Below are 26,166 nucleotides of genomic sequence, written 5' to 3'. Positions count from 1 at the left end.
GACGTAATGTCCCCATGAGTGGCAGAACACTGAGCCAATCATTGCGCAACTAGAGAAGATTTCCAACGCCTATGCTCTGTACTTTCGCTGGCAGCCCCTCCACCACAGAAAGTACTGATCTAGGCTGAAACACCTGCATTTTGGAGTGTCCTTACTCAAGAAAGAGACCATGTTTGTTTGCGGCTTTATTAACTATTAACTACATTGTTTGCAAACTGATATGTGAAACAAATTGATGCCAAAATAACATGCAAAACAGGCAACAACAATATATATACAGTACCAAAAGTACACACCTACTCATTCAATGTTATCAAGGCAACGGGTGGCTACGGAAGAATCTCAAATATAACATATATTTTGATTTGTTTAACACTTTTTTGGTTACTACATGATTCCATATGTGTTGTTTCATAGTTTTGATGTCTTCACTAATATTCTACAATGTAGAAAATAGTTTTAAAAAATAGAGAAAAACCCTGGAATGACTAGGTGTGTAAAAACCTTTGACTGGGACTGTATTTAATAAAACATTTGTTTATTTATTTATTTCATAAACAGGTGGGGCAGAGCCTTACAGCCCCACCTGCCCCGAAGGATGGTTTGCCACTGTCCACAATACTAACCTAAATGACAGAGTGAAAAGAAGGAAGCCTGTACAGAAACATTTTTATCCCCAACACATGCATCCTGTTTGCAATTACGCACTAAAGTAAAACTGCAAAAAATGTGTCAAAGAAATTGGCTATGTCCTAAATACAAAGCGTTATGTTTGGGGCAAAACCAACACATCATTGAGTACCACTCTTCATATTTTCAAGCATTGTGGTGGCTGCATCATGTTATGGATATGTTTGTCATCGGCAAGGACTAGGGAGTTTTTAGGATAAAAAGAAACTGAATAGAACTAAGCACAGGCAAAATCCTAGAGGAAAACCTGGTTCAGTCTGTTTTCCAACAGACACTGGGAGTTTAAATTCACCTTTCCGCAGGACAATAACCTAAAACACAAGGCTAAATATAAGAATCTATGGCAAGACTTGAAAATGTCTGTCTAGCAACGATCAACAAGCAACTTGACAGAGCTTGAAGAATTTGTGTAGGAATATTGTACAATCCAGGTGTGCAAAGCTCTTAGAGGCTTACCTAGAAAGACTCACAGCTGTAATCACTGCCAAATGTGATTCTAAAAGGTCTCAAGGTTGTGAATACTTATGATATTTCTGTATTTCATTTTCAATACATTTGAAAACATTTCTAAAACATGTTTTCACTTTGTCATTATTGGGTATTGTGTGTAGATGGGTGAGATTTTTTATTTTTTTTATACATTTTTAATTCCGGCTGCAACGCAACAAGGTAAGTCAAGGGGGTAGAATACTTTCTGAAGGCAATGTACATGATACTGTCATAAGTGTAACAGTTGTTGGAGTGTATGGTGTTGGACAATCATGCCTCTTTGTTACTATCATTTTTGGTGTGTGAATTTGTCTGATTATTTCTTAATTCATATCGAGGCGCACCCTTAAATTACACTCAAATTATAATCAGCCCAGGACAACTTTATTTGCAAGTGCAGGTTTTTTTGGGGCCAACTCCTATTAAGCCTAGAATACAATTGCTTCCAGTATCTGATGTCTCCATGATGACTGTACATGTTTTACAGGACCATGCAACTATTTTCATAATCTTTTCAAATAAACTGGACAACCAATTGAAAATGGAGGTGGAGTTTTCCTCTAAAGATTCAGCTGCAAAATGGGTTTTAGGGATTTTGGAGAATGAATACACCATCAGTGTTAATGCGCCTGGTAAGTAGGCTAACCTTTAGAGACTTTCGATCTTGAAGCTATAGAGAAAAATTTAGACCGACCAGTCTTCTGTTTCACTTTCACTTATTATTCTATTTCACTATTACATTCTTATTGTGGACACTTCTTTGACCAATATGAATAACTTGAAGTGATTTGCCAGCCACTATTCTGTACAGTAGATAAAGAATGCTAACCCAGATAAATGTTATCTTTACCAGATATGCCAGCAGGAGAGGTGTCACTCACTCTGCATGGCAATGACTCACCAGTCTGTTTGAGGCCTGTAACATACTACACAGCCATGGGAGAAGTCAGTCGTTACCTTGAACTTGCAGCTGCTCCCATGGACTTTATGTGTCAGGTGAGAGTGCTCAGTATAGAGTGGAAACAGAATACTGAAGACTGACAAACTCTGTTTTCAACACCTCTAAATAATTGATTTTGAAAGGGATAGTTCACCCAAAATACAAAATGACATATTGGTTTCTTAACCCTGTAAGCAGTGTATGGACAAGGTTTGACAGCAATCCATGCTATGTTTAAGTTTCTATGGCACTGTTTCCAAATTCTAACATTTTATCATTTGTGCCAAATCCAAGTCCTGGTGCCGATATTAGAATTTTATCCAAATCATCCGAAAGTATCTCAAAATCATTGTGAAGCTCAACAAAATCACTTTTACATGATTTGAACATGATGTATGAAAAACGCTAATATCGGTTCCATGACTTGAATGGGATTTGTGCCACAAATGCGAGTCCCTGTTACCATTTACTAGGCTTGCAACAAGCTAAGGTGCTGGGGATGGGCTTAAAATGAAAGCTACGGCCCCAAGCATCGGGGGTTCCATCCCAGTGATAAGCACACATTTTGTGTTTTAACCGTATCCCAAACCTTAACCTTAACCAGTTGGAATTACTGCCTAAACTTAAGTTTCGGTTTCGTTTTTGTGCAGTTTGACTGAAAGCTAACATATGGCGAATACGCTGTAATTAAAAGGGCTTAAGAGGCCATCTCCTGTTGCCTGCAGTTATGTCAAATGTCTAAATATTTCTTTGGAGGCTGCACTGCATTTCACACAGGCTAAAGCTTCAAGGAAACCTACAAAACATTTATATTTCAATTCTTTAGAACATATTCTATTTCCTTCAGTAGTGTGTTGTTCATTTCTATGTTTCTAGGCATTCAATATCACATCCAATGCCACAGAGTCACTTGACAATATGCTGACAGACTCGTTAAAAGGCAGGATTCCTGCAAGTGGAATTCATGTGTTTGGAATCAGACAGATTGAGAAAGACAATATGGCTGCATGTAAGTGCTTTACATTTTGACCAGAAAATATAATGGAATGATACATTTGCTTGTCTACACACTTAACAGTTCTATTGAAACTGCTATTGCGGGTTTTCGTTGTAAGGAAAAACCATGTGCTAGCTAGTTTCTAGTGAATACTTACACTACATTATTGTAGATTTTTCACAAGAGAGTAAAGGGAGTTCCGCAAACAATTCAACTAATCTCAGTTAGGCATTGTTTTAATCATATTATTTCAAGTCAAGTGATAGTTGCGGCCAAATATATTGGCACCATTGCACATTCCCCTATTTCTTATAAAATAAGTTGACATTTAAACATTTGGCCATCAGACCTTGTAATTGGATTTTCCACATTACATTTTTTTAAACTTAAGTTTACTATTTTAATTGAGGAAATAAAGATAAATGGCATTGCAATATTATTGCCACCCAGGACCTAGTAATTGGTTGCACAGCCTTTGGCCAAGATAAATACAGACAAATGCGTCTTGTTAACTGCAGCTTTCTACTGGCAATTTGGCCCACTTTTTTAGCAACAAACTGCTCTAATTCTTCAATGATTAATGGATACCCTCCAACTGCTGTTTTGAGATCTCGCCATAAGTTTTGGATGTGATTCGATGGACACTCCAAAACAGTCCAGCATCTCTTACTGAATCATTCCTGGGTGCTTTCTGATGTGCGTTTGGGGTCGTTTTCCTGCTGGAAAACCCATAACCTTCAATGGGGACCCAGTTTTTGGACACCGGGGTTGAACATTGGACTCCAAAACACCTGATAATCTGCTGATTTCATGATGTCTTGCACGCATTCAAGGCTCCCAGTACCAGAGGCAGCAAAGCAACCCCACAGCATTATCAAACCTCGCCATATTTGACTGTAAGGAGGTTGTTATTTTCTTTGAATGATTCATTTGTCTGTCAGTAAACACAGCACTGATCTGTATTGCCAAAGAGCTCTAATTTCATTTCATTGGTCCACAGAACATGTTCCCCAGGATTTAGGCTTGTTTTAGGTGGGGTTTTGAGTTCAATCAGGCTTTCTTCTGTCTCCTTCAGCAGTGGAGTCTTTCTATGATTTGTTTACCAACAACAAAATTAAGCATTCAAAGAAAAGAACATCTACCCTACAATCAAACATGGGGGAGGTTCGATAATGCTGTGGCGTTGCTTTGCTGCCTCTGGTACTGGAAGCCTTGAATGTGTGCAAGACATCATGAAATCATCAGATTATCAAATCAAAGTGTACTTGTCACGTGCGCTGAATACAACAGGTGTAGTAGATCTTGCATGCAAATGAAATGCTTACTTACAGGCTCTAACCAATAGTGCAAAAAAGTATAAGGTGAACAATAGGTAAGTAAAGAAATAAATCAACAGTATAAAGATAGGCTATACAAGTGGCGAGGCTATAAAAGTAGAGAGGCTACATACAGACACCGGTTAGTCAGGCTGATTGAGGTAGTATGTACATGTAGATATGGTTAAAGTGACAATGCATATATGATGAACAGAGAGTAGCAGTAGCGTAAGAGGGGTTGGCGGGTGGTCAATGTGCGGGAGCACTGGTTGGTCGGGCCAATTGAGGTAGTATGTACATTAATGTATAGTTAAAGTGATTATGTATATATGATAAACAGAGAGTAGCAGCAGTGTAAAAAGTTGTTTCGGAGTGCAATGTTCAACCCATGTCTGCAAACTGTCTCTGTTGAAGATTGTGGGTCTTCCAGCAGGATAACAACCCCAAAAACACATCAAAAGCATGTTGGAATTGTTAAAAAAAGAAATGCTGGACTGTTCTGGAGTGGTCAGCAAGAGTCTAGTGTAACGTCGTTCTTCGTTTGTCGAAAGAGAGTCGGACCGAAATGCAGCGTAGTGGTTACTCATGTCTTTAATGAAGAGATCGCGATACATGAAATAACTATTACATATAGAAAAACAACAAACGGAACGTGAAACCTATTACAGCCTATCTGGTGAAACTACACAGAGACAGGAACAATCACCCACGAAATACAAAGCGAAACCAGGCTACCTAAATACGGTTCCCAATCAGAGACAACGAGAATCACCTGACTCTGATTGAGAACCGCCTCAGGCAGCCAAGCCTATACAACACCCCTAATCAGCCGCGATCCCAAATACTACAAACCCCAATACGAAAATACAATAACATAAACCCATGTCACACCCTGGCCTGACCAAATATATACCGAAAACACAAAATACAATGACCAAGGCGTGACATCTAGATCTGAATCACATACATGACCTTTGGCGAGAGCTGAAAAAACAGTTGGTGGAGGGCACCCCTCAAACATTGAATGATTAGATATGTTTGCTGCTGGAGAGTGGCCCAAATTTCCAGTAGAAAGATGCATCAAGCTCACAAGAAGCATTTGTTGGCAGTTATCTTGGCTAGTCATTTTGTTCATGCTATTTGTTTTAATAACTTAAGTTAACAACAATGTAATTTGCTCTGCAATGTTGAAATCCAAAACAATGAGTGGAGACATTTTATAATTTTAATTTCAATTTATTTTAGAAGAAATAGGGAATAATTTCAGAAAAGCGCAACTGTTTTTGCTTTTTTTTAATGGGGAAAAAAATGCAGACAGTGGCTCTAAGCAGAGTTGGTGTCAATTCCATTTAAAAATAGGGGGTTGATTGAAATTCCCTATATATTGGGAATCAAAAGACACTAAAACATAAAGAATTAAGAAAAACAAACGTTCAATTTGGGTTATAACAGTTTAATACATTTGTAGTAAGCAAGCCCAAAAGCCATGTATAAGTTATTTTCTTATTTCTTTGGCATTACCATTTAATGACATTAACTTTTACAGATTATGCCTTATATTAATTACAGATTGTGACATTAAATTTACTCTGACAGTCATCTTAGTTCATAGTCGGATGTACAGTGGGGAGAATAAGTATTTGACACACTGCCGACTTTGCAGGTTTTCCTACTTACAAAGCATGTAGAGGTCTGTAATGTTTTATCATAGGTACACTTCAACTGTGAGAGAAAATCACATTGTATTATTTTTAAGCAATTAATTTGCATTTTATTGCATGACATAAGTATTTGATACATCAGAAAAGCAGAACTTAATATTTGGTACAGAAACCTTTGTTTGCAATTACAGAGATCATATGTTTCCTATAGTTCTTGACCAGGCTTGCACACACTGCAGCAGGGATTTTGGCCCACTCCTCCATACAGCCTTTCTCCAGATCCTTCAGGTTTCGGGGCTGTCGCTGGGCAATACAGACTTTCAGCTCCCTCCAAAGATCTTCTATTGGGTTCAGGTCTGGAGACTGGCTAGGCCACTCCAGGACCTTGATATGCTTCTTATGGAGCCACTCCTTAGTTGCCCTGGCTGTGTGTTTCGGGTCTGCTGGAAGACTCAGCCACGACCCACCTTCAATGCTCTTACTGAGGGAAGGAGGTTGTTGGTCAAGATCTTGCGATACAAGGTCCCCATCCATCCTCCCCTCAATACGGTGCAGTCATCGTGTCCCCTTTGCAGAAAAGCATCCCTAAAGAATGATGTTTCCACCTCCAGTTCATGGTTGGGATGGTGTTCTTGGGGTTGTACTCATCCTTCTTCTTCCTCCAAACACGGCGAGTGGAGTTTAGACCAAGAAGCTCTATTTTTTGTCTCATCAGACCACATGACCTTCTACCATTCCTCCTCTGGATCATCCAGATGGTCATTGGCAAACTTTAGATGGGCCTGGACATGCGCTGGCTTGAGCAGGGGGACCCTGCGTGCGCTGCAGGATTTTAATCCATGACGGCGTAGTGTGTTACTAATGGTTTTCTTTGAGACTGTGGTCCCAGCTCTCTTCAGGTCATTGACCAGGTCCTGCCGTGTAGTTCTGGGCTGATCCCTCACCTTCCTCATGATCATTGATGCCCCACGAGGTGAGATCTTGCATGGAGCCTCAGACCGAGGGTGATTGACCGTCATCTTGAACTTCTTCCATTTTCTAATAATTGTGCCAACAGTTCTTGCCTTCTCACCAAGCTGCTTGCCTATTGTCCTGTAGCCCATCCCAGCCTTGTGCAGGTCTACAATTTTATCCCTGATGTCCTTACACAGCTCTCTGATTTTGGCCATTGTGGAGAGGTTGGAGTCTGTTTGATTGAGTATGTGGACAGGTGTCTTTTATACAGGTAACGAGTTCAAACAGGTGCAGTTAATACAGGTAATGAGTGGAGAACAGGAGGGCTTCTTAAAGAAAAACTAACAGGTCTGTGAGAGCCGGAATTCTTACTGGTTGGTAGGTGATCAAATACTTGTGTCTGTCATGCAATTAAATGCAAATGAATGACTTAAAAATCATACAATGTGATTTTCTGGATTTTTGTTTTAGATTCTGTCTCTCACAGTTGAAGTGTACCTATGATAAAAATGTCAGACCTCTACATGCTTTGTAAGTAGGAAAACCGTGTTCTCCCCACTGGATATAAATCCATCCTAAAGCAGGCAGTTATGGTTATGAAATTGGATAAATGGGACACTTCAAGAAAAATAAGTTGCAAAAATGTGATTTTTTTCATATGACTGATGAACTACCATTCACCTGCTGTAACCTATCTGGCACATCCAAAAATGTTATCTGGACATTCAGAAATGCCATCAAATTATTTATTTTTTATCTAAGAGTCCAAGAATCTTATCCCCATTGAGTTACGTTGACATCCAGGGATATGATCCAAGGTCCAAAAGGTCAATACATTCTGTGTCCTAGGTGAATTGGGAACATTTCTTTTTTATCAAGTTCAACTTATATCCTGAAGGTTTTGAGTCTTCAAGAACGTTCATAACAAGTGGAATAGATCACATTTGACTGTTTTTGTCACTCAGATCAGCGAAAGCAGGAGCTTCCCACCCTGCTTCATTTTGCTGCAAAGTATGGGCTGAAGAAGCTTACCACAGTCCTGCTACAGTGTCCAGGTGCCTTGCAGTCCTACAGCGTGATGAATAAGAATGGAGACTACCCAAATACACTGGCAGAGAGGAGCGGCTTCTCTGACCTGAGACAGTTCATGGACGACTTTGTGGTAAGTCCATTGTTAGTATATTCATTCAGTGATGTGTTTATCTTGTATCTAGTGTGATCTCAATTTTGGGAAATGCTCTGGATTGCACAACAATGATTTCGAATAACAGCCACCGGTAAATCTTATTGTGGTAACTTTGTGAAATCATATCTTTAGTGAAGACTAAGACTATGTGCACGATATCTTGTATGTAGGAGACGGCTGACATGCTGAAGTCTCATATCAAAGAGTCCATTTCGGCTGAAGAAGATGAGGATGTGTACGAGTCCACTTCCAACTCCTCTCGAGATATCATCATGAAATATTCCCTAAACCCCGGGTGCCAAGAAGACATCTATGAGTCCATGATGGGGTTAAACCCAGACTACATGGAAGACCTTTGTATGATTAATTACATGAAGTACCATTTCTCTTTAATGATAATGACGATGATGATGGATTACTATTATCTTTGAATATTTATTTCCCTCAGATGAGGACATGGAGAAGGCATTAGGAGAGTCGCATAACCCAGAAGAAATCATACTTAGAAAATTCTTTCAAGGTAAATTGACAAAATACTAATGGTTGAAACCAATATCGATTATTCAATATGATATTGATATCATTTGATATCGATAAACAGTGCATTTGAAAAGTATTCAGAATCCTTGACTTTTTCCACATTTTGCCTTATTCTAAAATGGATGAAATGTTTTTTTTCTTCTCATCAATCTATACACAATGCCCTATAATGACAAAGTAAAAATAGGTTTTTAGACATTTTTGCAAATATAAAAACAGAAATATCACATTTACGTAGTTATTCAGATTTGCTCTGTACTTGTTGAAGCACGTTTGACAGAGATTACAACATTGAGTCTTCTTGGGTATGACTCTCCAAGCTTTGCACACCTGTATCAAATCGGGTTCAAGTCCGGGCTCTGGCTAGGCCACTCAAGGACATTCAAAGACTTTTCCCGAAGCCAGTTCTGCGTTGTCTTGGCTGTGTGCAAAGTACTGTGTTAAGGGTCTGAATACTTAAATGTAAATGTGATATATCCGTTTTAGATTTTTATTAACTTTGCAAAAATCTCTAAAACCTGTTTGTGTTTGTCATTACGGGTATTGAGTGTAGATTGATGATAGTGTCTGAATATTATCTGAATGCACTATAATTGTCTGCTTATGGGCCCTCAATGTTTGATGGGGTTCTCATTGTCTTTAAACTGGTTGGGTAAGTTGATGTCCCCAGAGCATTCACATCTGGCTCAAGGGGCAATTAACAGTTGTCTAAACTTCACTACAAAATACTGTACTGCATTTTACTGTAATTGGACTTGTGGACATACTCTTTTTTTCAACAAATTGTGTGGCTTTTTTAAGGGAAACCTGATGCAGGTGTGGCCCAAGTTGGGGAGCATACAGCTAATGAAGAGGTGGAAGAACCAGAGGGGTTTGAGGAGGAAGACCCTTACAACATGTGTGCTCAAGATCAAATCTATGACACGGTGGACGAGAATGCGACCTATATCCCAGACATTTTAAACCGTCCACCAGCTCCAATTCCGAGACCTGTAACGTTTTCAGAGCCTGAGGAGTCCAAGACCTACATCTCAAGAGGTACATGACTGAACAGCACAAGTGTTCTCCAAAGCTATTAGCTAGTGCATAAGTCGCCAAACCAGCGGTGTATTTAAGGTCCAGGTGAATGACTATGCTTTTCACAGTGTTTTCGGGAAATGAAGAATCAAATCCACAGAGGAACCTCAGAGAAGTCCCATCAAACACAGGTACATATCAAATTGAACATCACTTGAGATTTTATTTTCTATGCATTGCACATTGCCCTGAATCACAGCTTCTCCACTAATTAGTTAACAATGTATGTGACTCCAAACCTCCAGTGAGGCCTGTGAGTGACGGAGGGGCCACCTCCTCTTCCCACGACCCCTATGTTGGAATGAAGACCCCAGGCCAGAGGCAGCTCATAGCCTTGCAGGAGAAAGTGAAGGTGGGGGTCCTGAGTGTGGATGATGCTGTGCAGGAATTCAAGACCTGGCAGTTGGACCAGGATAGGAGATCTCAGTCTCTGCGCTATCAACAGGTACAGTAGTAGATTATAGTTAATACTCATATCTCTTGGCAGAACACAAGAAACCAATATTTTCTGTGGCCCGGGTCTAACTTTTGGGTGGACAATGATTATCTGAAATACTACCTCCACGAATTCAGAAAACGTTTTTTTGTCACAGGAAAATCTGAAAAGATTACGAGACAGCATTTCCAGACGCCATAAAGAGAGGGAGAAGATTGGGAAGGAGATTGGTAGGCATATTTGGAGACTCTTCTATACTTTGCCTCTACATGTGACAAGAGCATACTGTATTTTATAGGCTACTTCAACAGCAATTACAGTACCAGTCAAAAGTGCACAATTTTGAACATGAAAAGTAATTAATAAACAAATTAGGCATATTTGGGCAGTCTTGATTGAACATAAATGCAATGGTTCATTGGATCAGTCTAAAACTGTGCATATACACTGAATCCATCTATTGGCCAAAATCTAAATTGCATCTGGGCTGGAGTTATACATTATGGCCTTTCTCTTGCATTTCAAAGATGATGGTACAAAAAAATACAAAGAAGTTAAAGTAGCCTTTTGTTGTCCCCAGCACAATGTGCTCCTGTGTAATGATCATGCTGTTTAATCAGCTTCTTGATATTCCACACCCATCAGGTGGATGGATTATCTTGGCAAATTCAAATTGCTCACTAACAGGGATGTAAACTAATTTGTGCAACATTTTTTTGAGAAATAAGCTATTCGTGCCTATGGAAATATTTTATGCATATGATATCTTTTATTTCCCAAACCCGAAACCATTGATTGATGGCAGCATTTGCGAGAAACTGAAAGCGCGAACCACTGCTTTTAACCAGGGCAAGGTGACCGGAAACATGACCCAATACAAACAGTGTAGCTATTCCCTCCGCAAGACAATCAAACAAGTATCAGTATAGAGACAAAGTAGAGTCGCAATTCAACGGCTCAGACACAAGAGGTATGTGGCAGGGTCTATAGTCAATCACGGATTACAAAAAGAAAACCAGCCCCGTCGCGGACCAAGATGTCTTGCTCCCAGATAGACGAAATAACTTTTTTGCTCGCTTTGAGGACAATACAGTGCCACTGACACGGTCCGCTACCAAAACCTGCAATCGCAACCACACTGCACACTGTTCTAACCCACCTGGACAAGAGGAATACCTATGTGAGAATGCTGTTCATCGACTACAGCTCAGAATTTAACACCATAGTACCCACCAAACTCATCATCAAGCTTGAGACCCCGGGTCTCGACCCCACCCTGTGCAACTGGGTACTGGAATTCCTGACGGGCCGCCCCCAGGTGGTGAGGGTAGGTAACAACATCTCCACCCCGCTGATCCTCAACACTGGGGCCCCACAAGGGTGCGTTCTGAGCCTTCTCCTGTACTCCCTGTTCACCCACGACTGCGTGGCCATGCACGCCTCCAACTCAATCATCAAGTTTGCGGACGACACTACAATGGTAGACTTGATTACCAACAATGACGAGAGGGCCCACAGGGAGGAGGTGAGGGCCCTCGGAGTGTGATGTCAGGAAAATAACCTCACACTCAACGTCAACAAAACAATTGAGATGATTTTGGACTTCAGGAAACAGCAGGGGGCGCACCCCCCTATGCACATCGACAGGACAGTAGTGGAGAGGGTAGTAAGTTTCAAGTTCCACATCACGGACAAACTGAATTGGTCCACCCACACAGACAGCATTGTGAAGAAGGCGCAGCAGTGCCACTTCAACCTCAGGAGGCTGAAGAAATTTGACTTGTCACCAAAAGCACTCACAAACTTCTACAGATGCACAATTGAGAGCATCCTGTCGGGCTGTATCACCGCCTGTTACAGCAACTGCTCCGCCCACAACCGTAAGGCTCTCCAGAGGGTAGTGAGGTCTGCACAACGCATCACCGGGGACAAACTACCTTCCCTCCAGGACACCTACACCAACCAATGTCACAGGAAGGCCATAAAGATCAAGGACAACAACCACCCGAGCCACTGCCTGTTCACCCCGCTATCATCCAGAAGGCGAGACCAGTACAGGTACATCAAAGCAGGGACCGAGAGACTGAAAAACAGCTTCTATCTCAAGGCTATCAGACTGTTAAACAGCCACCACTAACATTGAGTGGCTGCTGCCAACATACTGACTCAACTCCAGTCACTTTAATAATGTAAAATTGTATGAAAAAAATGTATCACTAGCCACTTTAAACAATTCCTCTTCATATAATATTTACATACCCTACACTAATCATCTCATATGTATATACTGTACTCGACACCATCTACTGCATCTTGCCTATGCCGTTCTGTACCATTCTCATTCCTATATATTTGTATTTACATATTCTTCATTCCTTTACACTTGTGTGTATAAGGTAGTTGTTGTGAAATTGTTAGGTTAGATTACTCGTTGGTTATTACTGCAATGTCGGAACTAGAAGCACAAGCATTTCTCTACACTCACATTGACATCTGCTGACCATGTGTATGTGACAGATCAAATTTGATTGATTGTTTGATTTCAGCTCATGAAACATGGGATCAACACTTTACATGTTGCGTTTATATTTTTGTCCAGTATAAAATCATGATAATGTTACAGTAAAACATTTAAATGGAAATACTTTGGAACATATACTGTATGTACGGTGTATATGACATGTAGCTTATTGTTGATGATTGATGCTTATTGTTGATCTGTCCTCTTCCCTGTGAGGTCTGGAGATAAGCGCCCCTTTGCAGAGGAACCTTAACTGGGGCTCGAACATGGCTGTGGAGTGTTCTGTGTATGAACCTGCCCCACAGGTCATGACTGAAACCCCTCCTGTGGCCCGGCCAATCCAGAGAAGCACTTGGAAGACTGGCAGTACCTCCAGCACATCCAGTGAGTCTTATCTGTCATTTTCATGTCACTATGATCCTTACGTCAGGATGGCAGTCAAAAATGACAGCTGATGTAGTTTTGATGTTGGATATATTGCAAGATGATGTTAGCGTGGATTGCCTTGATCAATAATCTGTTTTAGTAGAAAGATTATTTTATAAGAACTTACTTTTCTTCGCAGAGGTGATGAAATCTGCAACACGCGGTCATTTGTTGTGCTGATCAACTCTGATTATTTCCATATCATCTATGGTCATTATGTCTAAAAGATTAGACCGGTAGCTGCAGTTCTCTCCCCATTATTGTTGCTTTACTCAGCTACTCTCTCTGAGTCGCCTTCATCTGTAGCTATTAATGTGCGCTTAAGCCTACTGGCTGAAGGGGGGTCATCACGTCCTACTGCAGACTCTTAACTCTTCAAGAAATTGTTTCACATGTACTTGTCGTGTTTCTTTCCTGAGCGTACAGTTTTGACTTTTACTTTCTCAGGTAGTGGCAGTAACAGACTCAGCACACATAGTAACATGAGCTACAGCAGTGGAACTGAGCCTGAGTTTGAGGTAAGTCCAAATTGTTCTTCAAAGCCCAGTTCACCCAACACGCTTCTGATATATTTAGTCAACAAAGCTAAATATCTTATCCTTATTCCTACATGTAGTTGCTGAGAGACATTAAATCCAATTGAGTAAAATCACCGCAAAAAGTGTTACATTATAAAAACCTTTGTAATTGATCTAAAGCATCTTGATATTTAAAAATCATACTTAGGAAGGCACCATGTACAGTGTGGCCAAAAGTTTTGAGAATGATACAAAAAATGTATTTTCACAAACTCTGCTACCTCAGTTTGTATGATGGCAATTTGCATATACTCCAGAATGTTATGAAGAGTGATCAGATGAATTGCAATTAATCGCAAAGTCCCTCTTTGCCATGCAAATGAACTGAATCCCCCAAAAAACATTTCCACTGCATTTCAGCCCTGCTACAAAAGGACCAGCTGACATCATGTCAGTGATTATCTCGTTAACACAGGTGTGAATGTTGACGAGGACATGTCATGTTTTGTCTTATATTGTCTTGTCATTATGCTTTCCCTTCTGTTCGTTTCCCCCTGCTGGTCTTATTAGGTTCGTTCCCTTTTTCTATCCCTCTCTCTCCCCCTCCCTCTCTCTCCTCTCTCTATCGTTCCGTTCCTGCTCCCAGCTGTTCCTCATTCTCCTAACTCACTCATTTAGTCTTTTCACACCTGTCCCCTATTTTGTCGTCTGATTAGAGTCCCTATTTCTCCCCTTGTTTTCCGCTTCTGTCCTTGTCGGATCCTTATATGATGTTCGCTGTGCTGTGTCATTGTCTCGCCCTGTCGTGTCTTGTCTCCTTCAGATGCTGCGTGTGAGCAGGTGTCTAAGTCTGCTACGGTCGGTGCCTTCCCGAGGCAACCTGCAGTCAATGATCGAGTCTCCAGTCTGTCCTCGTCACTACGAGTGGATTTTAGTTTTTTCATGTTTTGTTTTCTTCTTATATTGTCCAGGAGTATACTTTTGCCAGTTACTGGAATAAAGACTCTGTTTTCGCTAAGTCGCTTTTGGGTCCTCATTCACCTGCATAACAGGACAAGGCTGGAGAGCACTCTGTCATGCTGATTGAGTTCGAATAACAGACTGGAAGCTTCAAAAGGAGGGTGGTGCTTGGAATCATTGTTCTTCCTCTGTCAACCATGGTTACCTGCAAGGGAACATGTGCCCTTTTTGTGATTTGCACAAAAAGGGCTTCACAGGCAAGGATATTGCTGCCAGTAAGATTGCACCTAAATCAACCATTTATCGGATCATCAAGAACTTCAAGGAGTGTGGTTCAATTGTTGTGAAGAAGGCTTTAGGGTCCCAAGAAAGTCCAGCTAGCACCAGGACCGTCTCCTAAAGTTGATTCAGCTACGGGATCGGGGGAACCATCAGTACAGAGCTTACTCAGGAATGGCAGCAGGCAGGTGTGAGTGCATCTGCACGCACAGACAGGCGAAGACTTTTGCAGGATGGCCTGGTGTCAAGAAGGGCAGCAAAGAAGCCACTTCTCTCCAGGACAAAACTCAGGGACAGACTGATATTCTGCAAAAGGTACAGTGATTGGACTGCTGAGGCCTGGGGTAAAGTCATTTTCTCTGATGAATCCCCTTTCCGGTTGTTTGGGGCATCCGGAAAAAAGCTTGTCCGGAGAAGACAAAATGAGCTCTACCATCAGTCCTGTGTCATGCCAACAGTAAAGCATCCTGAGACCATTCATGTGTGGGGTTGCTTCTCAGCCAAGAGAGTGGGCTCATTCACAATTTTTCCTAAGAACACAGCCATGAATAAAGAATGGTACCAACACATCCTCTGAGAGCAACTTCTCCCAACAATCCAGGAACAGTTTGGTGACGAACAATACCTTTTCCAGCATGATGGAGCACCTTGCCATAAGGCAAAAGTGATAACTAAGTGGCTTGGGGAAGAAATCATAGATATTTTGGGTCCATGGCCAGGAAACTCCCCAGACCTTTATCCCATTGAGAACTTGTGTTCAATCCTCAAGATGTGGGTGGACAAACAAAAATCCGCAAATTCTGACAAACTCCAAGCATTGATTATGCAAGAATGGGCTGCCATCAGTCAGGATGTGGCCCAGAAGTTAATTGACAGCAGCCAGGGCGGTTTGCAGAGGTCTTGAAAAAGAAGGGTCAACACTGCAAATATTGACTCTTTGCATCAACTTTATGTGATTGTCAATAAAAGCCTTTGACACTTATGAAATGCTTGTAATTATACTTCAGTATTCCATAGTAACATCTGACAAAAAATATATAAAGACACTGAAGCAGCAAACTTTGTGAAAATTAATACTTGTGTCATTCTCAAAACTTTTGGCCATGACAATGTACTCTTGTCTATGTATTTACAATGTTCTCTGTCAATGTCTCTTTTGTCGATAACCTGATTATTAATTATGCTGTATATTGATTTGATCCATGGAAAGGACACAGTTGACTTCATCCCTCTTCCTCCACGACCTTCAAGGATCGTTGAGTCCGCACCTCTACTTCCTCCCCCCAGAATCCCACCACGACTCCCAGACCGGTAAGCCCACTCTCTGGAGAAGAGAGGCCCTTTCATACGTTCCTGTGTCAGGATCACAGAAACTTCATGCAACTTGATTACAGAATGTAATTGCATTGTTATGCAACATGGAATTACAGAAAGGCAATATTGCAGGAGTTAAAAGTAGAAGTAGTAATATTATACCTTTATTTAACTAGACAAGTCAATTAAGAAAAAATTGTAAATTTACAATGACAGTCTAGGAACAGTGGGTTAACTGCTTTGTTCGGGAGCAGAACAACAGATTTTCACCTTGTCAGCTCAGGGATTCGATCTAGCAACCTTTCGGTTACTGGCCCAAACCTCTAACCACTAGGCTACCTGCCACCCCGTCATCACAAACAGCAGAGTGACTTCCTGGAGTGTGACATTCTATTCTTTGTGAGAAGGTGTTAAAGTTCAGCTAGCCATTGTCATGTGAATGAGAGCTGAAAAGTACCCAAGGCCTAGCCTTGGCTCCAAGTTAGAGCAGTTCCGCCAGAGCCATGGCCCAGTGAGACAACAAGAAGCCTGAGCCTGAATAAAACACTGGGGTAGACAGAAATTCACCATCATAGTACTACATCAATATGAGTATTATGGCGGTATAGAATCACAAATGGTCTAATATTGCAGTATAACAACCAATGTTACAATATTACAATGGGATCTATTAATGCTGTAGTCTAGAAAGCAGCTCAACAAATATGAAAACCAGTGGTTTATTTGAGAATATTGCATATTGAAAAGGCAAGCCAACTTGAGAAACACATCAGTGCGCATTATACACAGTGGTGAAAGTGAGATGACGGAAATGATAAAGAGGAAATATATGCTGACTGATTGATGACTGCACTGTCAGAGAGGAAACCTGAAGTTTGAAGATAGGCTATATTCATGTCAACTTTTTCTTTATTATCTCAAATGAAAACTTGTCACAAGGTAGAGAGATGGATATACACTGAGTATACCAAACATGAGGAATACCTTCCTAATATTACGTTCCACATCCTTTGGGTGGTGGACCATTCTTGATACACACAGGAAACTGTTGAGCGTGAAAAATCCAGCAGCATTGCAGTTGTTGACCTAAACCGCTGGGCCTGGCACCTACTACCATAGCTCGTTCAAAGGCACTTATATTTTTTGGCTTGCCCATTCACCCTCTGAATGGCACACGTACACAATCCATGTCTCAATCGTCTCAAGGCTTAAAAATCCTTGTTTAACCTGTCTCATCCACTTCATCTACATTGATTTGAAGTGGATTTAATAAGAGACATCAATAAGGGATCATAACATTCACCTGTATTTACCTGGTCAGTCTATATAATGGAAAGAGCAGATAATAATAATAATAATATATGCCATTTAGCAGACGCTTTTATCCAAAGCGACTTAGTCATGTGTGCATACATTCTACGTATGGGTGGTCCCGGGGATCAAACCCACTACCCTGGCGTTACAAGCGCCATGCTCTACCAACTGAGCTACAGAAGTTGTTTCGTATGTTGAGTTTGAGTTTAACATCAAAATGCTTTTACCACAACATACTGTATATTAGGCTACTCATATAAAGCTTTTATTGTCTAGTTTTATGTTCACTGTATTCATAGGAACATTTGCTTCATAAGGCCTTGGTCCATGGTCTCATGTCAGATTCCGACACTCCTCCGTAAAGCTTGTCCCTCAGCCGATCTGTCTTGTAGGACATGGAGCTCAAACTCAAACCGACATTCAAAAGATGAAAGTACAGTACAAAATGTAACAATATCACTGCGCCCTCAAATGACTCTCCAAGAAATAGGCATAATAACTAGCTAGCTAAATTGTTACAAACGTTGTGACAGTGATTTAGTAGTTTACAAATGTGAGAAAATAAAAACAAACCGGTGGCCATCTCCTGCACAAATTCTGTGCTTGGATGTTGGCTGTGTAGCTAACTGTTGTAGCTAGCTAGCTTACTGACATAGTTAGCTAATTTGTTATCTCTTTCTTTACGAACACAAAAAGCTTGCTTAGCCTGTTTACCTCTTTAGAACCAAATAGAATTCCAGAATGCTGCTGTAGATTACTGGGTATTTTCAAGCTAAAGCTAATTTTCTCAAACATTTCAAACAGACAAAGCTTAAAAACAAAGATAAATGACAATTTAACTTGGTATTAAAGAGCACAGCCTCTTCTTTAACAGGATACCCTTCATGTCAATGGAAATAACACTAATTTTGTCTTCCATTGTGTAAAGACGCAATCAAAAAACAATTAACACTCAACACAACAACAAAAAAACTAGAGTATTTCAATTGAAGTAAATTTGACTAAATTACTCACTGAAAATGTACTAAGTATAATATGCTATACTTATAAATATTATTTACATATAAATAAAATAATTATCCAAAATGTGACCAGAGGACAATATTCAGAAAGTATTTCAAAACCCACACAAAGTAGAATATTTGATTGACAACAATTCTTACTTCTGTAACAATGTAAAAATGTAAACAACTATTCAGAGACTATTTCAAAATGTAGGTAAACTCTCAATAAGATTTAGTACACAGCAGGTCTGACACAAAATGTAGAAAGAGTTAGCTTACTTTGACAACAATTCAGTGGATGCAACAAGTATTAGATAGATACCGATAAAGAGAGAAGATACAAAACACAACTGTTAGAAGGTAATAAAATATTAAATTCATATTTCACACTGTCACTTTAGTGTTTGCCTTTATCCCACAACATGTCATGGAACTTCTGAAAGCATGGCCCCATCCTGAAAAGTGGCACAGAACACGTAGTGCACCCGAAGGAGGTTTCTATACCCACTCTTTGCCCTGCATCCATTTGGGATGCACACCACACAACCTCTCTTGCGACCTTCAAACTTCACCTGCTTTCAAATTAGTTACAACTCAGTCCACTTGCCCTGGTGCCACACTCTTGGCTCCCCTCTTCCTACCACTGTAGCCATATCCCAAAGTGAATGCCCAAGCTGCCATTTTAATGCCTTCATGGACCAGCGCCTGCGGTTTCTGGCAAGGGGCCATTGCAGGGTCCACCACACAATGCATTTATGATGGCAATATTGAGCATCCCCAAACACGTACTTCCACCATTGTGCACCCAACATTGTAATAGCTCAATAGCTCCTCAAGCTTTGGAAAATATATACAGTTGAAGTCGGAAGTTTACATACACCTTAACCAAATACATTTCAACTCAGTTTTTCACAATTCCTGACATTTAATCCTAATAAAAATTCCCTGTCTTAGGTCAGTTAGGATCACCACTTTATTTTAAGAATGTGAAATGTCAGAATAATAGTAGAGAGAATGATTTAATTCAGCTCTTAGTTCATTCATCACATTCCCAGTGGGTCAGAAGTTTACAGACACTCAATTAGTATTTGGTAGCATTGCCTTTAAATTGTTTAACTTGGGTCAAACATTTCGGGTAGCATTCCACAAGCTTCCCACAAGAAGTTGGTTGAATTTTGGCCCATTCTTCCTCACAGAGCTGGTGAACAGTCAGGTTTGTAGGCCTCCTTCCTTGCACACGCTTTTTCGGGTTCTGCCCACAAATTTTCTATGGGATTGAGATCAGGGCTTTGTGACGGCCACTCCAATACCTTGACCTTGTTGTCCTTAAGCCATTTTGCCACAACTTTGGAAGTATGCTTGGGGTCATTCTCCATTTGGAAGACCCATTTGCGACCAGGCTTTTAACTTCCTGACTGACGTCTTGAGATGTTGCTTCAATATATACACATAATTTTCCTACCTTATGACGCCATCTATTTTGCGAAGTGCACCAGTACCTCCTGCAACAAAGCACTCCCACAACATGATGCTGCCACCCCCGTGCTGCAAGTCTCCCCCTTTTTCCTCCAAATTTAACGATGGTCATTATGGCCAAACAGTTCTCTTTTTGTTTCATCAGACCAGAGGACATTGCTCCAAAAAGTACGATCTTTGTCCCCATGTGCAGATGTAAACCATAGTCTGGCTTTTTTATGGCGGTTTTGGAGCAGTGGCTTCTTCCTTGCTGAGCGGCCTTTCAGGTTATGTCGATATAGGACGCGTTTTACTGTGGATATAGATACTTTGTACCTGTTTCCTGCAGCATCTTCACAAGGTCCTTTGCTGTTGTTCTGGGATCGTTTTGCACTTTTCACATCAAAGTACTTTAACCTCTAAGAGACAGAACGTGTCTCCTTCCTGAGCAGTATGACAGCTGCATGGTCCCATGGTGTTTATACTTGCGTACTATTGTTTGTACAGATGAAAGTAGTACCTTCAGGCATTTTGAAACTGCTCCCAAGGATGAACCAGACTTGTGGAGGTTGAGACTTGTTGAGATAATGCCAAGAGTGTGCAAAAATGTCATCAAGGCAAAGGGTGGCTACTTTGAAGAATTTCAAATATAAAATGTATTTTCATTTGTTTAACACTTTTTTGATTACTACATGATTCCATATGTGTTATTTCATAGTTTTGATGTCTTCACTATTATTCTACAATGTAGAAAATAGTACAAATTAAGAAAACCCCTTGAATGAGTAGTTGTGTCCAAACTTCTGACTGTAGTTAGTGGAGTTACAAACAAACTATACAAAACAAGTGAAATGTCTTACCTGTGATTCTATGTTTTCCACACACATAACTAGCTGTTACGGTAAATGAGTGAAGAGGTGTGGAGTCAGGTGCAGAGAGCAAAAGATGTGGGAAAAACAACACGCTTTAATGTCCCGGAAACATAACATGTACAAAAGTGGAAACACAAATGAACAGAAATATAAACGGACAGCGTGAAACCCAAATGCCAACAAAAATACACTCAAACAACAAAACAGACGAACAAGCCCGCACGAAACAGAAGCGGGCTGAACAGACTATATATAACCCTATCCTAACAACCAAACTAGAAACAGGTGCTACCAATTAGACAAAACTAAACGAACACAGAACAACGGATCGGCGATAGCTAGTAGACCGGCGACGACGACCGCCGAGCGCCACCCGAACAAGAAGGGGAGTCACCTTCGGTAATATTCGTGACAGTACCCCCCTCCTGACGCGCAGCTCCCGCAGCGCGCCGACGCCGGCCTCGGGGACGACCCGGAGGCCGAGGCGCTGGGCGATCCAGACGGAGGCGATGGAATTCACTCAACATAGATGGGTCTAGAATATCCGGAACCCAGCACCTCTCCTCTGGACCGTACCCCTCCCAGTCAACGAGGTACTGCAAGCCTCTCACCCGGCGTCTCGAGTCCAGAATAGCTCGTATCTTGTACGCCGGGGACCCCTCGATGTCCAGAGGGGGGCGGAGGAACCTCCGGTACCTCATTTTCCTGCATGGGACCAGCTACCACCGGCCTGAGAAGAGACACATGAAATGAGGGGTTAATACGATAATACGAAGGAAGTAATAATCGATAACAAACCTAATTTATTCTCCTCAGGACTTTAAATGGCCCTATACACTGCGGACCCAGCTTCCGGCAGGGCAAGCGGAGAGGCAGGTTTCGGGTCGAGAGCCAGACCCTGTCCCCAGGTGCAAACACGGGGGCCTCACTGCGGTGACGGTCAGCGCTCTTCTTCTGCCTTATACTCGCTTGGCGTAATGACTCTTGGACTGCCCTCCAGGTCTCCTTAGTGCGCTGTACCCACTCCTCCACCGCAGGAGCCTCAGTCTAGCTCGGATGCCACGGTGCCAGGACCGGCTGGTACCCCAACACGCACTCAAATGGTGACATGTTGGTAGAGGAGTGGCTTAGTGAATTCTGGGCTATTTCTGCCCAGGGAATATATCTCGCCCACTCCCCTGGCCGGTCCTGGCAATACGACCGCAGAAACCTACCCACCTCCTGGTTAACTCTCTCCACCTGACCATTACTCTCCGGGTGATACCCTGAGGTAAGGCTGACCGAGACCCCCAGACGTTCCATAAATGCCCTCCAAACACGGGAGATAAATTGGGGGCCCCGATCAGAAACTATATCCTCGGGCACCCCGTAGTGCCGGAAGACATGGGTGAAAAGAGCTTCCGCAGTCTGTAGGGCCGTAGGGAGACCGGGCAATGGGATAAGATGGCAGGACTGAGAGAACCGATCCACAACGACCAGGATAGTAGTGTTACCCTGAGAGGGGGGGAGGTCAGTAAGAAAATCCACCGAAAGATGGGTCCACGGCCGTTGTGGAACGGGAAGAGGTTGTAATTTACCTCTTGGCAGGTGTCTAGGAGCCTTACTCTGGGCGCACACCGAACAGGAGGAAACATAGAATCACACATCCCTCCTCAAAGTGGGCCACCAGTACTTCCTCTCAAGACCTCTCACTGTCCTATAAATACCTGGGTGACCCGACGAGGGTAGACAATGAGCCCATCGAATCAATTGATCACGGACAGCCAGCGGCACGTACCTACGACCCTCCGGACACTGTGGAGGCGCAGGTTCCCCCCTTAGCGCCCACTCGATGTCCGTGTCCACATCCCATACTACCTGTGCCACCAGCTTAGCTGCCGGAATGATGGGAGTAGGATCGATGGACCTGTCCTCAGTGTCATAGAGTCTTGACAGCGCATCAGCCTTAGTGTTGAGGGAACCTGGTCTATACGAGATAGTGAAACGAAATCTGGTGAAAAACATGGCCCACCTTGCCTGACGAGGATTCAGTCTCCTAGCTGATCGGATATACTCCAGGTTACGATGGTCAGTCCAGATAAGGAAAGGGTGCTTAGCCCCCTCAAGCCAGTGTCTCCACACCTGCAGGGCCTTAACCGTAGCCAACAACTCCCTATCCCCCACATCATAATTCCGCTCCGCTGGCCCGAGTTTCTTAGAAAAAAAGGCACAGGGGCGGAGCTTCGGTGGCACACCCGAACGCTGTGAGCGCACCGCTCCAACCCCAGCCTCGGATGCGTCCACCTCTACTATAAACGCCAAAGAAGGGTCCGGATGTGCCAACACCGGCGCCTTAGTAAACATCGCCTTCAACTTATGAAAAGCTCCGTTCGCCTCTGCTGACCACTGTAAACGCACCGGCCCCCCCTTCAGCAGTGAGGTAATAGGGGCAGCTACCTGGCCAAAACCCCGGATAAACCTCCGGTAGTAATTGGCAAATCCCAAGAACCGCTGCACCTCCTTTACCGTGGTCGGAGTCGGCCAATTACGCACGGCCTTAACGCGGTCACCCTCCATTACCAAACCAGAGCTGGAAATGCGATAACCCAGGAAGGAAACTGATTGTTTGGAAAACTCACATTTCTCCGCCTTCACATACAGGTCATGCTCCAGCAGTCCTCTAAGAACCTTGCGCACAAGAGATACATGCGCAGTGCGTGTAGCGGAGTAGATCAAAATATCGTCAATATACACCACTACACCCTGTCCGTGCAGGTCTCTGAGTATTTCATCCACGAAGGATTGAAATATAGCTGGAGCATTCTTTAAACCGTATGGCATGACGAGGTACTCATAATGGCCCGACTTAGTGCTAAATGCAGTTTTCCACTCATCTCCCTCCCGAATACTCACCAAATTATAAGCACTCCTGAGATCCAGTTTAGTGAAGAACTCCACTCCGTGAAATGATTCCACTACCGTAGCAATGAGAGGTAGTGGGTAACTAAAACCCACTGTGATGGAATTTAGACCTCTATAATCAATACACGGACGCAAACCACCATCTTTTTTTCTTCACAAAAAAGAAACTCGAAGAGACAGGTGACATGGTTGTGGTTGTGGTTCTGTAGCTCAGCTGGTAGAGCATGGCGCTTGTAACGCCAGGGTAGTGGGTTCGATTCCCGGGACCACCCATATGTAGAATGTATGCACACATGACTGTAAGTCGCTTTGGATAAAAGCGTCTGCTAAATGGCATATTATTTTATATTTTATTTTTACATGGAGGGCTGAATGTACCCCTGTCCCAGAGCCTCGGTGATATAAGTTTCCATAGCCACCTTCTCCTCCTGGGACAAAGGATACACATGACTCCTGGGGAGTGCAGCGTTAACCTGGAGATTTATCACGCAATCCCCCTGCCTATGGGGTGGTAATTGGGTCGCTTTCTTTTTACTAAAAACGATAGCCAAATCGTCATACTCAGCTGGAATGCGCACGGTGGAAACCTGGTCTGGACTCTCCACCGTTGTAGCACCGATGGAAACCCCTACACACCTGCCTGAACACTCATCAGACCACCCCTGTAGAGTTCCCTGTTTCCACGAAATCGTAGGATTATGAATAGCTAGCCAGGGAATCCCCATAACAACTGGAAACGCAGGTGAATCGATAAGGAACAAACTAATTCGCTCCTTGTGATTCCCCTGCGTAATCATCTCCAACAAAATTGTGGCTCTCTTCACCAGCCCTGACCCTAATGGTCGACTATCTAAAGAGTGCACGGTAAAAGGGGGGTCTACTTTTACTAACGGAATCCTCAACCTCTGAGCGAGTCCGCGATCTATAAAGTTTCCAGCTGCACCTGAATCTACCAGAGCCTTATGCTGGAGAGAAGGAGAATAATTAAGGAAACAAATTAATAGGAACATGTGACCAACAGGAAACTCTGGGAGAGTGTGGTGCTTACTCACCTGGGGTGACCGATGAGTGTTCTGCCTGCCCTCATGATTCCCAGATTAATTCCTCCAGCACCGACCAGACGTGTGCCCTCTCCGGCCACAACTGGTACAGGAGGAGCTTCCTCCTCTGATCTCCCTTGACGCGGTACCTCCTAGCTTCATCGGGATAGGGGCAGGAGGATCAGGAGGTAGAACTGACAGGACCCTTTCAGAACGTCCACGAGCAGCTAGCAGATGGTCCAACCGGATCGACAGGTCTATCAGTCCATCCAGGCCAAGTGTAGTATCCCGACAGGCCAGCTCCCTACGGACGTCCTCTCTCAGGCTACACCTGTAATGGTCTATCAGGGCCCTGTCGTTCCACCCTGCTCCCGCAGCCAAGGTCCGGAACTCCAGCGCGAAGTCCTGCGCGCTCCTCGTCCCCTGTCTAAGATGGAACAATCTCTCACCCGCCGCTCGACCCTCTGGAGGGTGATCGAACACGGCCCTGAAACGGCGGATGAACTCCGGGCAGTTGTCCTTCGCCGAGTCGGGCCCGTTCCAGACCGCATTAGCCCACTCCAGGGCTCTACCGGTCAGGCAGGTGATGAGGACCCCTACTCTCTCCTCCTCCGAGGGCGCCGACCGAACGGTGGCCAGGTAGAGGTCTAATTGCAGCAGGAATCCCTGGCACCCTGTCGCTGCTCCATCGTATTTCCTCGGAGGCGTCATGTGCAGAGCGCTGGAACCGGATCCAGATGGGGGAGATGGTAGAGTTACTGGTGGGAGGGTCGGTGGGGTAGTAGGGAAACCATTCCTCTCCCAATGATCCATCCTCTCCATCATCTGATCCATCGCTGATCCTAGGCGATGGAGGATGGATGTGTGATGATGGACTCTCTCCTCCATAGTGGGAAGAGGAGTGGTCGCTGCTCCTGCTGACTCCATATCGTGGTGCGGGCTTCTGTTACGGTAAATGAGTGAAGAGGTGTGGAGTCAGGCGCAGAGAGCAAAAGATGTGGGAAAAACAACACGCTTTAATGTCCCGGAAACATAACATGTACAAAAGTGGAAACACAAATGAACAGAAATATAAACGGACAGCGTGAAACCCAAATGCCAACAAAAATACACTCAAACAACAAAACAGACGAACAAGCCCGCACGAAACAGAAGCGGGCTGAACAGACTATATATAACCCTATCCTAACAACCAAACTAGAAACAGGTGCTACCAATTAGACAAAACTAAACGAACACAGAACAACGGATCGGCGATAGCTAGTAGACCGGCGAC

The 26,166-nt window shown here is 42.9% G+C and overlaps 1 protein-coding gene across 4 annotated transcripts in view; it reads left to right on the top strand.

The window, feature by feature from the left end:
• pik3ap1 (phosphoinositide-3-kinase adaptor protein 1) overlaps window positions 1-26,166 on the top strand; it is a 35,493-nt gene that overhangs the window by 5,846 nt on the left and 3,481 nt on the right. For all 4 annotated transcript variants that reach the window (XM_046353592.1, XM_046353595.1, XM_046353594.1 and 1 more), the window contains 13 exons: window positions 1,667-1,811; window positions 2,033-2,175; window positions 2,996-3,128; window positions 8,013-8,209; window positions 8,404-8,590; window positions 8,682-8,753; window positions 9,575-9,811; window positions 9,919-9,981; window positions 10,096-10,295; window positions 10,444-10,516; window positions 13,024-13,191; window positions 13,681-13,751; window positions 16,201-16,301. In XM_046353592.1, the coding sequence (XP_046209548.1) occupies window positions 1,667-1,811; window positions 2,033-2,175; window positions 2,996-3,128; window positions 8,013-8,209; window positions 8,404-8,590; window positions 8,682-8,753; window positions 9,575-9,811; window positions 9,919-9,981; window positions 10,096-10,295; window positions 10,444-10,516; window positions 13,024-13,191; window positions 13,681-13,751; window positions 16,201-16,301 (1,790 nt within the window). The remainder of the gene's footprint in view (window positions 1-1,666; window positions 1,812-2,032; window positions 2,176-2,995; window positions 3,129-8,012; window positions 8,210-8,403; window positions 8,591-8,681; window positions 8,754-9,574; window positions 9,812-9,918; window positions 9,982-10,095; window positions 10,296-10,443; window positions 10,517-13,023; window positions 13,192-13,680; window positions 13,752-16,200; window positions 16,302-26,166) is intronic.

This window comes from Oncorhynchus gorbuscha, linkage group LG06 (assembly GCF_021184085.1).
Source record: "Oncorhynchus gorbuscha isolate QuinsamMale2020 ecotype Even-year linkage group LG06, OgorEven_v1.0, whole genome shotgun sequence".
In the NCBI taxonomy this organism is placed as follows: Eukaryota; Metazoa; Chordata; class Actinopteri; order Salmoniformes; family Salmonidae; genus Oncorhynchus; species Oncorhynchus gorbuscha.
Note: the sequence above shows the minus strand (reverse complement) of the source record. Positions and strands in the feature narration are given on the sequence as shown.